General features: G+C 38.6%; 1 protein-coding gene across 1 annotated transcript in view; it reads right to left on the reverse strand.

Annotated features, from left to right (window-relative positions):
• Window positions 1–310: 310 nt before the first annotated feature.
• Window positions 311–19,076, reverse strand: part of LOC126460036 (molybdenum cofactor biosynthesis protein 1-like) — an 81,287-nt gene continuing 62,521 nt past the window's right edge. Inside the window, exon 7 of the mRNA XM_050095897.1 lies at window positions 311–366. Coding sequence (XP_049951854.1) covers window positions 311–366 — 56 coding nt within the window. The remainder of the gene's footprint in view (window positions 367–19,076) is intronic.

Below are 19,076 nucleotides of genomic sequence, written 5' to 3' on the forward strand. Positions count from 1 at the left end.
GGTTATACGTGGCAACATAGAGACAGGGTTTCTGTTATTTACGTAAAAGCATACTAATATCATAATGGTAGTGTTATAAGGTCCTATTAATGTGTGGGCATGACATTTGTTAAATGTCTCACCACATTCCTATTGAAACTATTTACTCTTCTTGTAAATAACACCTATGACAATTTTATACAAATGTCCACTAAGACTTTGCTCGTCAACTTTCATTTAGGTAACAGCGATCTTTTAGATGTATTTAAATCAGTACTGTTAAGAAATACTGACTAGCTTTATTTTCAAGAATCTCAAGTTATACATACTGTTATCCTCCAATAAGAATCATTGGCCGATTCTTCATTTTTGACAGGTTCAGCATGCCTGCAATGCAAAACATTATCTTTTGTATTAACAGATGAAATCCAACTTTTAAATTTAATAAATGCTTATACAAACATAAAGTTTCTTCAAAAAATGTATTTCTGACAACTTCCTGTCACAGATAATTTTCACTGAATGTTGCAACCCAGTTATATTGCTGATGAGAAGCAAATGTTGATCTTTTCCCTCTCTTCCTTCACCATCTCCTGTTTTGTTCACCTTGACATATTTCTACCAAAAAGACTACCCCAATGGATCCACTGCTTATATTTAACACACAGTAGATTCAGTTCAAATATTTCCTTAACACAGGATGTGCATTGACGAGCTTGAATTAATCAGAAAAATATAAACAGATACTAACCATTCCACAGCTCTTACAAAATACTTGCATTAAGTAATCATCAAAGCTACTTTTTGTACAGCAAGAGGACTAACAGTCAAAATGGTGCTACATGCTACAGACAGTGCAATACAATTTATTTTACTCATTGCTACAGCAATAAATGTACTTATAAAAATATTCAGATTTAGACTATAATCAAATACAGAGAGAGAAAATATTCTAACTAAAGAGATATAGCAGCCATAGGCAGATACAAATAAAAAAACTGATACTAATCTTAGCTTTGAGGATCAAAAGTTTCTTCATCTGGAAAATGTAAAAAGAGAAATGAGACTGTTCAAGAATTAAGGATGAAAATTCAGGATCTTGGGTCAAGGAAGATGGATGGTTAAATGAATGAAAAAACTAGACTGGACATGATGAAATTCAGTTGCGAAAGAGCAGCAGATGATGTAATTTTAAATGCTGAGAAATAAGATCTCTTCAAGAGGAGCCACCAAAAGGTCAAATAAGTGAAGAACAAGCTGAAAATACCGGTAAATGGGCTAAAATGGCGGCAAATAGATAAAGGAAACAGAAAGGAAGTGCTGAAGAACAGGCAACCAAACAACAACAACAACAACAATAATAATAATAACAGCACATTGTAGCAATACATAATAGCATTCCCACAACATCTGGAGGAAGATTTTCCACTAACAGAGCAATAAATTCATGAAGCCATCAAATCATTCCAAGACTTCAAAGCAACAAATGAAGACTCCACTACAGAAAAATTATTGAAATAGTCAGAACACACAAATGATCTACAACTGCTGTTTGAGAACATTTGGAAAGCTGAAGAGAATATGGAAAGCATTAATCCACAGCTATGAAAAAAAGGGGACACACAAAATGTCAACAATTGCAGAGATGCCTCACTTCTGCCAGTTGTATACAAAATATTATCAAAAATTCTCTGGACAGAGTTGTAGAAACTTTAGACAAATAACTGGGAGAATCTCAAGGAGCTCTAGAAAGGGAACACCCTGCACAGAACAGATGTTTATTAGAAAATCGATAATTCTCCACATACTGTTAATCACCAAACCTATAAGAGTATCATGTATTGGTTTCAAGAAAACATTTGATTTGGTAGGCAGAGAAATTATAGGTAAAATCATCAAAGAATTTTGTGTTAAAGCAAACATAATCCTCAAAACACTAGCAAATAGGATGACTGAAGCTAAATTTATGGGAGAAGTATCTCAACCATTTGAAATAAAAACTGATGTTAGACAAGGGGACAGTTTATCATCTTTACTGTAACACTGCATTCTAGAAAAAATAGAAAGTATCTGGAATTTGGAGAAAAAAAATCACAAAATTGAACCAATAATTTTAGGACGAATAACAAATGGAATTAAGGTAAACTGCCTGGCTTCTGCAGATGATTCTGGTATACTTTCAAAAAATCTGACAGACAGTTATTGAAAGAAATCTTTTGGAAGAAATGGCAAAGAGAGCTGGTCCCAAAATTTCAGCCGAAAAAACAACATTGATGACAATTTCAAACAATGCATCAACATTCTTAGAAAAACAAAAATGTAAAATAGCATTAGTAAGTAAATTTAAATATATTGGACAAACTGCACAACAAAATGGACTAGAAGAATTAACAGTAGATGCAAGAGTCAGCAAACTGGAGAGAGCAAATCGTTTGACAAAGGATATTTACAACAAGAAATGTACAACTAAAAAAACAAAACTAAAACACTATCCCACAGTGGTATGACCAGGATGTTTATATGGATGAGGATGCCTAATGATGAACTATAAGCTGGACAGAACAGAGGTTCCTCAAAGGAGCATTATTAGAAAATAATGGTTGCAATACAAGCTACAGATGGCTGTAAAATGAGAAGTAATGAGGAGATCTACAAAAATTTTGAGAAAATATCAGAAGAAATATCTAAAAGAAGATTAATCTTTTTTTTTTTTTTTTTTTTTTATTAGAGACCTCTACTGAATGAGTAGTTCTGGAAGATGGAATCAATGATAGCATGGATTACAGAAATAAGAAAGAAACAACATCAAACAATCAGAAATAATAGAAAGAAACCTTTTTACAGATAAAATACTGAATTTAAAAGGATCATCACCTCTCCAAGATCAAAATTAATTTCATCCCTCTCAATAAGACCATGAAAACCGGAAATAAAATTCATAAATATGATATTGCAAAGCTCAAAATCAATCAAAACATATTGGAACAATGCCACCAGTAACTGACAGTTGAATCCCATAAATGGGCAGACATTGACTCCATGATCCAACAAGCAGCTAATACTAAAATCCTGACAGCTAAAAAGAGGAATCATACATGGTGGAATGAGGTTTGTGGTGAGGTGGTGGCCCAAACAGCAAGTATATGGAAAAAGTGGAACTCTACCAGGAGACCTGATGATTTTGATGTATTCCATGAAGTTCGAAAATATGCAGCCAGAACTCTACGAAGGGCTAAGCAGTTGCATGAGAAACAGCAGTTAGAACAGATCGATCAGCATTTCCAGATAAACAATGTCAGAGACTTCTATCAGACGTTCAAATCGAATTTGAAAGGATACCAAGCCCCTAGTTTTTGTTTTAGAGACGAAAATGGAAAGCACAGTGTTGTGTGCATAGTTCCGCGTATTCAGCGCGTACACAAATTTCCTACTAGAGTGCGCCCCGCTAAGCACAACAGCGCAGGTGCAGCACTCGTCCATCTCCGCACTACGAGATGGCGCTGCCATAGAGACGGACCAAATTCTGCTTCCGCCGATCCGCGTATTAATATGTAACGCAGCCAATGAGATTGCTGCTAACATAGAACACTTTCTCCTCGCGCATCACACTCACGCAGTGATACATGAACGTGCGAGGTATTATAACGAGTGTAAAGACCTTCGATCAGTCAGTCTGCATTTGTCTGCACCAGTCTGCATTAGTCTGTACCAGTCTGCACGAGTTCTACAATTGTCTGTACCAGTCCATAGTCAAGATTCAGTCTGCGCCTAATAAAATTACCATATTCCTGTACATAGCCATGAAGATAAATGTATAGACACTTTTGTCAAGTATCCGAGATATATGTGAGAATAAGATTAATGTATCAATACCAAACGAACTTCAGATTGTCAATTGTAAATAGCATCCAGAACCAAGTTAAGTAATTTTTATATTTGTTATTATTTTAATAAATGTATGTGAAAATTAATCAAGTTCTGTTTAATGTTGGTCACCGTCAATCTGCTACTCTAAGTGTGCAAGTGGCATTTCTATCGTCTGACCTAATGGCAGAAGATAAACACACTATGATAAGACCACGAGACATATTGCTGACACTCGCTTACTTTGTTAGAGCAACAAGTCAAATAATCTGATGGTGTGTGTACTGAAGGTCTTACAGTACGCACACCACACTCGGCCTGACCAACAAAAAAACCTGCAAGATAATGTCTCGTCACTTTGAAAACCTACTTAATTGTGATGAACCAAAAGAAAGATTCCCTGTATGTGCCCCAATCCACAAACTACCCCTCATCTCCATCTAGTAAAGAGGAGACCAAAGAGATCATCAACAACTTTAAGAATAATAAGGCAGCTGGAGAGGATTCAATAGTGGTGGAACTACTGAAGCTGGCAAATAATGAAACTCTAGATATACTAGTCCAACTTTTTGAGGAGATCTGGAGAGCTGGGATGATACCAACTGAATGGCAGTCAGCTTTAATCCATCGTCTACACATGAAAGGTGATAAATACAATGTCAATAACTATAGGGGTACCTCATTAGTATCTGTTCCATATAAGATTCTCTCCAAAGTGATACAGAATAGAATAGAAGATCATTGTAACCAACTGATTGGGGACTATCAAGCTGGTTTCCGAAAGGGCGATTCTTGTGCAGAACAGATCTTTAACCTGAAGAACATCATCAGGTACAAAAAAAATTGGAAGAAGTAACTATGTAGTCATGTTTGTTGATTTTCAGAAAGTATATGACTCCATCGACTGACAGGCATTAATGAATATTTTGGAAAAGTTTGGGGTGGATAATACATCAAGAAAGCTGATCAAACAAAATCTTGCTAACACAGTGTCAAAAATTAATTTTATGGGTGAGGTATCTGAACCCTTTACAATCAGAATGGACGTAAGATGAGGAGATGGACTATCTCTCTCCTTTTCAATTGTGTCTTGGAAAAGGTGATTCGAGAGTGGAGAAAGTTATTAGCCCAAGAAGAAACAAATGAAGAGTGGTTCAGACTTGATCCTAAGAACAAAGGGGTGTGCATTGACTGCTTAGATTTTGAGACTGACCTGGCCATTTTTGCTAACAACATAGAGTCAGCAGTCAAGAAGATAAATAGGCTGTCAGAAATTGCTGAAAAAAGTTAGACTCCAGATCTCTATTCAAAAGACAAAATATATGACGAACATCTGTGATGGACCTGAATGGATGATAACTAACCTGGGAAAAAATCGGATGAGTTAAGAATTTCAGGTATCTCGGTGAAGTCATCCACCAGGAGAATGGATTAAAAGAAGAAGCAATTGTCGGGATGAGGAAGTTAGACCAAGCATACCAACTGACAAAGAATACTTATAACAAAAAGTCTATGAGTATATGGGCCAAGTTCCAACATTATAATACAGTTGTACAACCTGAGGGCTTATAAGCATCCAAAACTTTGACCACGAGTAGACAAGGTCAAGCTGAGCGGCTGGAAAAGCGTGAGTGTAGGATATTAAGGAAAATCCTAAGGTAATAGATGGGTCGATGGACAATGGCGAATGAGAGCAAATGAGGACTCGTGCAGCAAGACAGAACCTATCACAGCATCCATTACGAAGAAATGATTGTTATTTTATGGTCATCTCATGAAAATAGACGGTGATCGACTAACAAAAAGAATATGGATTTTCATCCTATCTAAGAAAACAAGGCCGATATGGTTCAAAGAATGTGAAAAAGATCTTAAGCAGATTGGTATCTCAGAGAGAAATTCCTGAAAGGAACAAATTTAGAAGATTGGTGACCAACTACCAAGATTTTAACATGGCATCAACATCCGAAAGACAGTGAGGACCATTATCTGAAGAGCATATAAAGGCACTTCTTGGAGGGGCTCAGAAGATACTGGCAGGAAGTCAAAGCTGGAGCAAGAACAAGACCTGGACACTAGAGTGAAGTCGGTTGTTACCACGCAGTCTGTAGAGACTCACCTCGATAAAAAAAAAAGTAAATAAAAATAAAAGGCTTTCAATGCAGAAGAAATACGGGATTGAGAACAACACGAATAGAATAAAGGGGGAAAAACATGAGGAGGAGATGGACAAGTACTGGAAAAACAGGAGACGACAAGGGAAGAAGAAGAAGTGAAGTTATTACATGACGAGAGATGGTGATTGGATTTGATTTGATTCAGTTTTCGTTACATACACCGAAAAAATGAGATGATTCTATAATGAATACTACCCTGATCATTTGTCACGAGATTGTCAAAATAGGTGAATACAATACAGTAAACTGGAAAAGCTAATATTTACATAATTAATACGCTGTCAGAATGAAACATTGTTACGCACTATTAATAAATTTATCATACACAAAATACTTAATATTGACTGTTGCAACCAAGTGCTGTCAAAACTTAAATCTAACATATTTTTACTTAAGCTGGCCTAACAGTCTCTGTTAGGATATTCATCTATAGAGTAGAAGGCATTGCCTATCAAAAAGTCTTTCAAACTCTGTTTAAACTGTGCTTTATCTGAAACCAAGTTTTTAATGGTTGCTGGTAATTTATTGAAAATGTGTGTTCCTGAATATTGGACCCCCTTTTGGACCAACATAAGTGATTTTAGGTCTTTATGTAGATTGTTCTTATTCCTAGTATTGATAATATGTATTGAGCTATTTGTTGGAAATATAGATATATAACTTGCAACAAATTTCATTAAGGAGTAAGTATACTGAGAAGCAATGGTCGGAATTCAAAGTTCCTCGAATAGGTTCTACACGATGTTCTTCAAAGACTGGTCCCAGATACTCCATTGCACGATTCACCAAACCTGATAACCCCGAGCCGTCAGTAACAAAAATTAAGTCTTGCTTAAGAGATTTACAACACTACATGCACTTGTTACCAAAGTCTCATTTACTTTTAGAGCTATCTGTTCCACTTCCTTTTTGGCCCCACTTCTCTCTGTCTTCACTGTATCCCATACAGTTCTTATTTTGTTGCCCTATACAATTATCTTTTTCTCTTAATAAAGCTACTTCGATTTCTGGATTACTTGATTCAATATTTTGCAGTATTCTTTGTAATGCATTACAATGCTAATATCAGAAATGTTCCTAGATAGTAGATACAGTCTCCTTTTTGCCCCACATGATATCTTTATTCCTTGTGTAATCCATGGTTTATCTTTTGACTTCTGTGTGATTTGAGATACCTTTAGGGGAAAACAATTTTCAAAAGAGGAGGTAACTTTATTAATAAATGCTTTGTATTTTCCATTTGAGTCAGGTAAACATCTCTCCAGTTCATGTCTTTGAGCAATTTCCTGAATTCCTCAATTTCTGGCTTATTTATTATCCTCCTGTACTCAGATTTAATATTTTTTTTATCCTGACAAGTTTCAACATTTAACACAAGATGCTGCACGTCATGATCAGATAGTCCATTTACTATTGGTTTTGTGATATGACTTTTTTCCCCTAGATTTGTTCATAAAGGTATTATCAATAGCAGTCTCAGAGCATTTACATATCCTAGCTGCAAAGTTCACAATAGGAACTAAATTGAATGATAGTGTTAAAAACACCAGCAACCACTATTTCCTCTTCTTCTTTTTTTTTTTTTTACACAAGCCATTCCTTTCGCTTTGTGAAATGAAGCACTGCCTAGTTCCAAAACACAGGACTACTATGACAAGATGAAATGTTCTCAGAGTGCTACATGTATGATAGTAAATGTAATCAGCACTATAGTTGTTTTCTGAGTAGTTATGCTGTGTGTGTTTCATTCAATCAGATGAAATGGAATAAAATCATCAATTTATTTATTTGGGCTCTTTATCACCAAGATACATTCAACGTTGGTTGAGGTTTATCTTTTGAATTCACTCCAGTGTAGATTGTCAAAATTTTATGAGTTGTCAAAGTACTTGTAACACAGTTTCCGAATTTACTGCCATCCAGGAAAGTCTCGCACTCAAATTATTCTCAGAGACTGAGAGCTGGCTGAAACCCATAGTAGAAAGCTCTGACATATTTAGTGATTAATGGAATATATATCGGAAAGGCAGGTTAGACACTGTAGGAGAGGGAGTGTCCATTGTCTCTATTGAGGTCAAAGCTGATTGTGACAGTGAAGTTATCTGGTTGCGTATAACAAGTCTAAGTGAAATCACGTTAATTAATGAATGTTTTAATCAACCACCCGGTTCCACTATGACAGTTTTGGAGCCATTCAAAGAAAGTCTACAGACAGCAGCACGTAAATACATAGATCATGCAATACTAGTTGGAGGTTAATTTAGCCTACTGAGTATAGATGGTAGCCTATGGCTTCATTGCAGGGGGTGCAGTCAATCTTGTTAAGCACTTTTGAATGTGGTTTTCGAAAATTGTCTTGAGCACCTAGTTTGGCACGCCACATGCAATGGAAATATCTTAGACCTTGTAGTTACAAACAGGCCAGATATCATCAATGACTTCAGCATAGAGATGGGGATTAATAATCATGATAACATCATAACAACTAAGGTTACAAAAATTAATAAATCAGTCAAGAAAGCTAGGAAAATGTTCATGCCAGAAAGAGCAGATAAGCAGATGTTAGCATCGCACTTAGACAGAACTGACATCACTTAGTTCCATTAAGATGGACGTAGAGAGATTATGGTCAAAGCTTAAACAGATCGTGAATTGCACTCTCAACAAGTCTGTACCTAGTAAATGAATTAAGGATGCAAAAGAGCCACTGTGGTTTAACAATGAAATTTGGAAAATACTGAGGAAGGAAAAGCTACTGCACTCTTGGTTCAAAAGAGAATGCCAAATGGCAACAAGGAAAGGTTACTACCACTGTCATACCTCAGCAAAAGATCTGGCTGAGAAGCAGGGGAAATTATTGTCCTATGTAAAATCACTAAGTGAGTCAAAGGTTTCCATCAAGTCACTTGACCAGTCTGGTGTGGCAGTAGGAGATAAATGTTTTAAATTTTGCATTTAAGAAATCATTCATGCAAGAGAATCATATAAACATACCGTCATTTGACAATAACACAAAGACACCTAACAACAATCACCACAAGAGGCCAGCACTAGCACAAGTTGTTCACATGAGTTTCGTTGGACTGTTGCCTGTAAACCCGTCCCATGTCAGTGCTCTTGGAAGAGAGCTGTGGCAGTGACATGGCTCTGTTGTTGTTCCTGTGCAGTGATCTGCAAAGACGCGACGATACGGGACGGAGGGTCGGGTCGAGATTCAAGCAGTGATTAAATACTTCATAAAGAAAGGTATGAAAGCGAAGGACATTCATGCCGATTTCCAGAATACACCAGGGGCTGTGCTCCTTTGTCTTCAACTGTTGCCAAGTGGATAAATGAATTTCAATTTGGTCAGGAGAGCTTATATGATGATCATCCATGAATAGGTCAGCCAAGATGTGTCACTACTCTAGAAATCGTTGCAAAAGTGCACATAATGATCAAGGAGGATCACCAATTTAGAGTGCATGAAATTGCTCACGCTTGCCAGATGTCATCTGAAAGGTATACACAAGATGGGTGCCGTGACTCTTGACGCTGGGTCAAAAACGCATGAGAATGGACATATCACAACAATGTTTGGCCTGTTTTAGGAGAAACAAACAAGATGTTTTGTGCTGGTTTGTGACCACGAGGAAACTTTGGTTTACTACTATACCCCAAGGACAAAGCAACAATCAAAGCATTGGAAACATGCTGAATCTCCGCCGCCAAACTCCTTCAGCGGGGAAGGACATGGCGTCAGTGTTCTGGGATGCGCCACCAAATTCCTTCAGCGGGGAAGATCATGGCATCAGTGTTCTGGGATGAGAAGGGGATTCTGTTTGTACTTTATCTCCCCACTGGGCAAACAATTACTGGAGAATACTATGCTAACCTTCTGGACAAATTGCAACAAAAGATATACAAAAAAGGCCAGGTTTAATAAGGAAGAAAGTCATCTAGCATCAAGCCAATGCACGCTCGCACGCATGTGCCATCGCCATGGTAAAATTACACAAACTAAGGTATGAATTGTTGCCACACGTGCCTCTTCCCTAAACTGAAAATTTTTCTATGTGGGTGAAGATTCACTTAAATGAAGAATTGATAGCCTGAGTTGACAACTATTTTGTAGGCCTGGAGGAAAATCATTGGCGAGATGGGGTAAAGGTATTGGAACACTCTTGGACCAAGTGAATTAATCTACAAGCAGGGTACATTGAAAAACAAAAAAGTTTCAGTGACATAAGTACTTTTTTTCTATTCTGTTTCAAGAACTTTTCAAACCACCCTCGTAAGCATTCCTGACACCTGAAATAATTAAAAACAAATAAGTCGCCAGTTGCAGATGGAATCTCAATTTGGTTTTACAAAGAGTGCTATATGGCACTGGACCCTTACTTAGCTTGTATTTACAGTGAATCTCTCACCCAGCAGAAAGACCTAAGCAACTGGGGAAAAAATACAGAGGCGTCTCCTGTATATACGAAGGGCGAAAGAACAGACCCGCGAAATTACAGACCAATACCCGTCCGTAACATCAGTTTGCTGCAGAATTCTTGAACATATTCTGGGTTTGAATCTAATCAGTTTCATAGAGACCAATAAGTTTATGTCCACAAATCAGTACAAAGCATCACTCATGGGCAACTCAGCATGCCCTTTTGTCATACAACGTCTGTTCAAAAAATTCCAGAACTTTGTCCACAAAATTTTCTATGCTTATCTTTTAGTTACTATGGATTGTCTCCTTCGAAATACTCTCCTCCACAATTGATATACTGCTCCCAATATCATTTCCACTTCCGGGAGCAGTCTTGACACACATCTTGCTGGGTTGCATAAAGTGCCGTCTGCGAATTATCTTCTATTTCATCTACCATTGCAAAACTTCATCCTTTTCACCTTTGGAAATAAAAAGAAGTCTGCAGGGGTCATACTATTCTCGCAAGGAACATCTCAGTCTCATTTGTGAGATCCAAAAGGTTTTGTTGGTCTTGACTCATGAGCCGTGGAATGAACTTCATGGCAAAACAATGCATTCCAAGATGCTGTGTCATTTGATAACATGATCCAATTTAAATGTTACATTCTTCTACAATCTCTCGGACAGTGAATCTTCGACTGGCACACACAATTTCGTTGACGTTCTTGACACAAGCATCATCAGGGGACATCTAAGAGCGTCCTGAACAAGGATCATTTTTGACTTTTGTAAAGCCATTTTTAAAACGTGTGAATAATATGTAACACCGAGTATGGCTTAAGTACTCATTGCTATAGGCTCCCTGCGTCATTTGGTGTGTCTCTGTAAAGGTTTTCTTGAGTTTCACACAAAATTTAATGCAGATGCATTGCTCCTCCAACTTTGCCATCACAAACTTCACAAACCCAGATTCCATATTCCTTGATTTCCGAGAAGCATTTGACATAGTGCCTCACTGCAGACTTTTAACAAAGGTACAAGCAAATGGAATAGGTTCCCAGACATGTGAGTGGCTCAAAGACTTCTGAAGTAATAGAACCCACTACATTATCCTGACGCTGAGTGTCCATCAGTGACTAGGGTATCATTAGGATCGTTCCAGGGATGTGTGATAGGAGCGCTATTACTCATATTTTCTATGAGCATAACTGATCTGATGGACAAAGTGGACAGTAATCTGTGGTTGTTTGCTGATGATGTTGTGGTGTATGGAAGGTGTCATCGTTGAGTGATTTAGGAGGATAAAAGATGACCTGGACAAAGTTCCCAGTTGGTGTGATAAATGACAGCTAACCCTAAATGTAGAAAAATATAGGTTACTGCAGATGAGTTGGAAAATCAAATCCATAATGCCAGAATCCAGCATTAGTAGTGTCATGAATGAAGAAGTCACATTGTTTCAATATCTGGACATAACATTGCAATGTGATATGAAATGGAACAAACGTGTGAGGGTCATGGTAGGGAAGGCGAATAATCATCTTTCGTTTGTTGGGTGGATTTTACTACAGTGTGGCTCAGCTGTGATGGACATCACATATAGAATGCTAGTGTGATCTCTTTTTGAGTACAGTTTGAGTGTCTGGGATCCGCAAAGGGTCAAATTAAAGCAGACATTGAGGTAATTCAGAGGCAGGATAATAGATTTGTTAACAGTAGGTTGAAACAACAACATACAAGTATTATGGAAATGTTTCTGGAACTCAAATGGGAGTCCCTGGAGGGATTTTGAGGAACACTGTGCTGACTGCAGAACAATTCTGCTTGCACCAACATACATTATGCATAAGGACCACGAAGATAGGAGACGACAAATTAGGACTCATAGAGAGGTATGTAGACATTCACTTTTTCCTCACTCGATTGGCAGATGGAACGGGAAAGGAACTGACTACAGTTGAAATAAAATTACTTGATAGTTGGCACTTCAAACGCCAATAAGAGTAGTCAGCGTCACACTTGAACTGTCTGCTGTTGCCAAACTCCACCAAAATTGGCCAGTCACTTCCAATTCCTGGTTCAGCATTCTTTCTTGATGTATTTGTATCCCGAATTACGAGCCCGACACTTTTATTATGTATTTCATGACACGCGATAGCTACACCAAAAACAACACACATTAACAATGCTAATGAAAGACACACATTTCATTCATAGCACTAACCAAACACTACCAAATAACTCAGCACAAGGTGTAATTCAGTATCATACATATAGTTATCATATTCACAGTGATCATCTTACATTAGATAAGCTTTTCACTACACTGCGTGAAACTGAAATTTTTAAGGTTGCAATTCATAGTTGCAACTGGGTCACTACATTCACATATATAAATACTTCATGCAGTGCTGTGGCATAGCACAATGGTTGGCAGAGTAATCTAATGTGTGGCATGTCGTAGGTTTGAATCTCATCAATGTAGCAAAATTTTTATTTCTAAATCTAACCAAAAGAGTGTGATTATTATTTTCATTCAATTAATTGGTTTAAATATATTTTTTTTATTTTTCATAATTTGCTGCATCATTTTTCATCATTGTTTTGACTGTTCTATTTGGTCTTATTTTTCTTCCTGTCATTATTTCTTCATTTGGAATCTGCCTCAGTCATCTATAATCCACGACCAAGTGCCCACATGGACTGTTCACTGGTTTCTAACATGGCAGCATGTGCAGCTAGTGTAAGGATAGTTACAGGTAACAAATGACACGGAGAAATTTCAATTTGCTTTCAGCCCTGAAACTGAGTTTTTGTTGTCTTGAGTTTACCCTTAAGGGTTAGCTTTAATCGCCATGAACAAAGCGATCATGATATTAGTACTGCTGCAGACTGTTGACCACAATTATCTCGGATGGGTTAGGACACAAGTTTACAGTCAGGGATACAAAACGGGTCGTCTGCCCCAGTTCAGTCACTGGTCACTTTAAATCAACAGTCGACAGAGTATCCAACATTTCTGACATACCTTGCACCAGCCACTAGAAAAATTCCTCTGTGTTAAACATTTAACATAATTTGTGAAGTGAGCTGCTTGTTTGTTGTCACCTGTAACCAAACGGTAGCTGGTAGCCAATGTGGCAACATTGTTGCAGCAAGTGATTGATGTCAACTATCAAGTAATTTTATTCAGACTATTGTAGTGAGACAGGGTACCTTCAGCCATGCACCATATGGTGGCTAGTGGAGTATGTATGTAGAAGTGCAATCACATCCCATCTGGAAAGTCAGCCCTTGATCTCCAGTTCTGGGTAACTTTCTCAAAATCTACCCTTTTTCCTAGACCTATCCTTCACCCCTCTTCCTTCCACTTCCACCCTTCTGCCTGAAGAATGAGCTACTGGCTCTGGAAGCTCGCCTAATTATAATCTTCTTTTATGTGTGTGTTCTGCCACCACTTAGCGAGTAGATTGTTTATCTATCCAATTCAATTATCATGTAATCAAAAGCTGCATTTAACACACCAAGTCTCTTTTACCAATCACTTTTAATATGTCCTACAGAATGTACTGTCTATCCTGTCCTTTTTTGAGATTACTGTTTTGTTGTACTTTTCTACAGGCATCATCTTACTTATTAGGACTCAGTTCCTTCATGTTGTTGTTGTTGTGGTCTTCAGTCCTGAGACTGGTTTGATGCAGCTCTCCATGCTACTCTATCCTGTGCAAGCTTCTTCATCTCCCAGTACCTACTGCAACCTACATCCTTCTGAATCTGCTTAGTGTATTCATCTCTTGGTCTCCCTCTATGTTTTTTACCCTCCACGCTGCCCTCCAATACTAAATTGGTGATCCCTTGATGCCTCAAAACATGTCCTACCAACCGATCTCTTCTTCTAGTCAAGTTGAAGAGCTGCATGTCCTCGGGAAAAATTATGGCTGTAGTTTCCCCTTGCTTTCAGCTGTTCGCAGTACCAGCACAGCAAGGCGTTTTGGTTAATGTTACACGGCCAGATCAGTCAATCATCCAGACTGTTGCCCCTGCAACTACTGAAAAGGCTGCTGCCCCTCTTCAGGAACCACATGTTTATCTGGCCTCTCAACAGATATCCCTCCATTGTGGTTGCACCTACGGTGCGGCCATCTGTATCGCTGAGGCACGCAAGCCTCCCCACCAATGGTAAGGTCCATGGTTCATGGGGGGAGTTCCTTCATAGTCAACAGTTAAGGAATGGGTGGCTGAATTCATATGTGGCATATGTCTCTGTAAGATGACTCATGAACAACTTCCTAGAATTACAATCAAATATGAAAATGCTGAGAAAGAACACAGTGTGATATTGCAAGATCAGTAATTAAAAAGATGTGCAAAACAGTTGATGCCGTCTCCATACCAGAAAGTGAGTGGCATGTCTGTTGAAGCCTCACTACAACCTAATGTGAAAAACAATTTGGGACAATCTGACGCACAACTGATTCTATGCACCAATCTGTTCCCGTGGATGAGAGATGACTGAAATGAAACAGCAGTTGCACAAAAATAGCCAAGGTGACTTCATCGGAGAGAAAGAGTGCTCATTGTTTTCTAGGATGCAAAAGGGATTGTATTTTAGATTAGCTTGCAAGACTGAAACAATACCTCACAAATACTATGCAAGTATTCTGACTCAACTGGATGCAAAAATATGGAGCCAAGACCCAGGGGGAAAAAAAAGTTTATCATCAGTGAAATGCATATGGTCACAAAGGCACTTTCACAATAGGAAAACTGGGAGTTTCAAGTGTGAAGTCTTCAAATATCTATTCCATTCTCCAATTTTTTCACATTCTGATTTTAGTTTCCTCTCCTTTTCTTTTTGTATGAATGATTCACTTAAGACTACATGCGTCACAGCTCAAAACCGTTTTGTGAGTCAACAACTGGATATGTTTTCACTGCTCTGTCTCTTGTAACTCCATTGGACATGGAGGTAGCAAATGAGGATGTAGGATGTCCATGACATACTGCTGTGCTGTCAGAGTGACCTGAAGTCATATCCGATGCTGCCTCACACGCCCTCTCCCTATGTCGTTGTCATACTCACTGACAACTGTCATCGCGGGTCTTGCAGGATGTGACTCACTGCTAATCACATGACAGGTGCAGGTGTGAAAGGGTTACAATGTGCTCAGCGTACTTACAGCAATTCTCCCATGGGCTCATCAGACATGGTCAACCGGAAGCTTGCTGACAAGCATGCCACCCTTACGTACCCAAGCAGTCCAACATGGGGACACTACCACATCTGAATGTCTCACAAATCTGCATATTGCATAATTCAATCAGCCTGGCAAATGGAGACACACAATTAGGCCCCTTCAAATTTTGTTACGTGCTGATAATGCTGACTCACAGAAGTACAGGGCATCTGTGTCCTTCACAGGGGTCACTCAACATCTTACGCTCTTCACATCTCTTATAGCTCCTACCATTCACGGTAATAATCCGAGACACAAACAAAGCTAATGCAATCTGGTGGCCTTTGAATCCATTTCAGAGAGTTGCGACTCTCATAATTTACCACTGGTATGCACACTTGTGAAACTACGTTGCTTCAGGGAGCTTCCCTTTTTTTTCTTCAAGCAGTTTAGTTCTTTGAATCCATTTTTCTTGTAGCTCAGAATAATTATTTTATTATGTAGCAAACTTACAGACTAACATTCTGGCCTGAGCTGTCGGAGTTGGCGGTCATGTGTGTGTGAGGTGTGCTTGCTTGTGTGAATGAATGGCGTGTATTTCTATTTCTTTTTCTGATGAAGGTTGTGGCCAAAAGCTTATGTGTAAATGTCTTAACTGTGCCTGTCTGCATTTTAACGTGCCATCTTTATGGTAATTAGCACTCTATCTTTTCCTACACTGCTGATATTCCAACCTGGAGTTTCCATTGTTTGAACTTACGGTCTACTGTTTTATGTTGCAGTGCACTTCTACAAGTGTAATACACAAATGTTGCCTTAGGAAAGAGTCACAATAACATCCATGTCTACCGTTTGCTATTTTTTACGAAATAGCATGTCACACTCGAAATTTAACTTAGCCAATGAAATAAATTTGAAGATTTATTGTGTGTAAAAGACACGAGGGCCCACTGTGTGGGAAATGTGGGAAGTTCTGTGCAGAGACGGAGTTATCCACAGACGTGGTAAGTCTGGGGAGCTATACGGGTGTTAAAACATCACCACCTGCTAGGATGAGGGGCCACTTACTCTGAGGTGGCGCTGTGCCAGCAACGAGCTCGACCCATTGATTAGCACCACAGATGACAATGAGCAACCAGCTGCTTCTCTGTGCAGAGAGATAAAATTTATCGATTTTGGACATCAGGTGACAATCTGTCACATGGATAACAGTGTTTACTCTGGCAATGTTAACACTAATCTAGTGTTCTGCAACATATTAATGTGAAATGTTGTCTATGATGTTGAGGAGTGTAAGTTAAACTGATATCTGAGAATTTGTTGTTTTTGTGGCACTATCTGGAAAATGACCTCTCTTGCAGCACCAAGCATAAATGTATAGTGAAGAAGAATAATTAGCACAGCACACTGGAACCAAGTAGGGATCCGGTTTACTGCTCGGCCACTAAATTAGCATATTGTGAGTACACCAGAAGAGACGCTGTACACACTTGTATATACTACATGCACAAGTACAAGCATCGATCAAGCTACTGTGAAACTGCACTCTGTGTGACTCATCACTACATCAGAATACTGTAAATGTGGTGATTCCAATTTCTTAAGGTCTCTTCCTGTTTGTTTTCATCAGTTGGATCTTATTTTTCAAGTATGTGGGAATCCAATGAGCTGCCTGTTTGGTTACATTCTTTCTGTATGTCCCACAAGTTGGATTCTTTGGAGACACATTGTAACAAGAGTTTTTAGGAATTTGCCTGGAGATTTCACACTGGGTTCTGTGTGATGTATTCCATCTTTTATTCTTGGACCTAAGATTTTTACTACAATTTTACATTCTTCTAATTCAGTTTGCTGTTTTCATGTCTTGTGTTGGACAAAGAGTCTCTCTCATGCATAAAGAAATTCTAATTTGATCACTGTTGTACAATGTTAGATTTTTGAGTTCCAGGAAAAATACTTTTAGTTAACTGAGAGACAGTTTGTATTTTCTGAATTCTGGATTCTATGGCCTTCTTTTCATTATGATGTTCAGTGGTCTTTTTCACCTAATTATTTAAACTCTTTAACACCGAATACTATGTCGTTGCCTATATAAGTTCACCCAGTGCCATTTTGGTATCAGCCAAGAATTTTTTCTCCAGGTGAAATTAGTAGTCCAATTTTCCTAGCTTGCTCCCTTAATATTTCAAATTGCTTTAGCACATCAGTGATGTTTTTGTCAATTAGTATTATGTCATCAGTATAGGTTACACAATATAATTCTATCTTTAAGTTTACGTTCTAGTCAGTGTAATAGTGCACCTGCTCTTCTCCATTACCTTACAATTTTCTTAGGGGCATAGTTGAATAGCAATGTGATATGCCATCCCATTTTCATATTCTTATGTCTGTCTTAAATTACACTGCTTGAAAAAAAGTGAGACACTCAGAAGGTGGGGAGAAAACAAATTGAAACATAGCTAATTTAGAGGGTATGTGATGTTATTTCAGTGATAACAAAACAGAGTCAAATTTACACAGAACTTATCAGTTTGAGCCCACTTATCAATACAGCAATGCACCCTGTCTGGCCTGGACAGTGCGGGAGGATGTCGTAAAGCTGCTGCATACCCTCCTGAGAAAGGTGATCCACAACTGTTGTAACTGGACATTGCAATCATGGATACAGGCAGTGGGATGGCGTTGACGTCCATGTTGGTCCCATAATGTTCTATCGGGGACAGATATGGGGACTTTGCTGGCCACAGGAGTATATCAACATCACGCAGACAATTTAAAGAGACACATACTACATGTGGACAAGCACTGGCCTGTTGAAAAATAGCACCACAATACTATTACACACTGCTGTACCATCAGAGTTCCCTCGGCCATTACAAGCCGTGACCTGAACTCATACCCAATGGCTCCCCACACCATGGGACTGCTTTGTGACCCTCCCTCCCCTCCCCCAAAATGTGGAAGAATGGGACCTCTCCCAATCTCCCCGGTTCACTGTCAAACTTCTCCACAATAGTCATTTGGAGCAGTGCAGGACTGGGACTCATTAGTGAACATAATGTGACACCATTCATTAGCAGTCCGTACTTCTCGATCATGGCACCACTTCACATGCAGTCATTTGCTTGGGTGTTAATGGCAGCCTATGCGCAGGACGGCAATTCCATAGTCTGGCTGCTCCTAGCTGTATGACACAGCATGTTGCAAGGAGTCTATTACAGTGAACTCCTGTTTATCCAAAATGATTGGGACGGTGGCCGGTTCCGATAACGAAAATTTCAGATAAATCAAAGTCCCCCTGTTTTCACATGTGAACACTCCAAATTTCATCAATATTGCGAAATACGATCATAAAACGTGGGTAGAGTATGTAAAACGTTACTGATACGGTTGCAAATAACCCTGCACTTTTTTACTGAAAAAATTGTGTTGACATGTTAAAAGGCACCAAACTATGATTGAAAACTCAAAGTT

The sequence above is a fragment of the Schistocerca serialis genome, chromosome 1 (genome assembly GCF_023864345.2).
Source record: "Schistocerca serialis cubense isolate TAMUIC-IGC-003099 chromosome 1, iqSchSeri2.2, whole genome shotgun sequence".
In the NCBI taxonomy this organism is placed as follows: Eukaryota; Metazoa; Arthropoda; class Insecta; order Orthoptera; family Acrididae; genus Schistocerca; species Schistocerca serialis.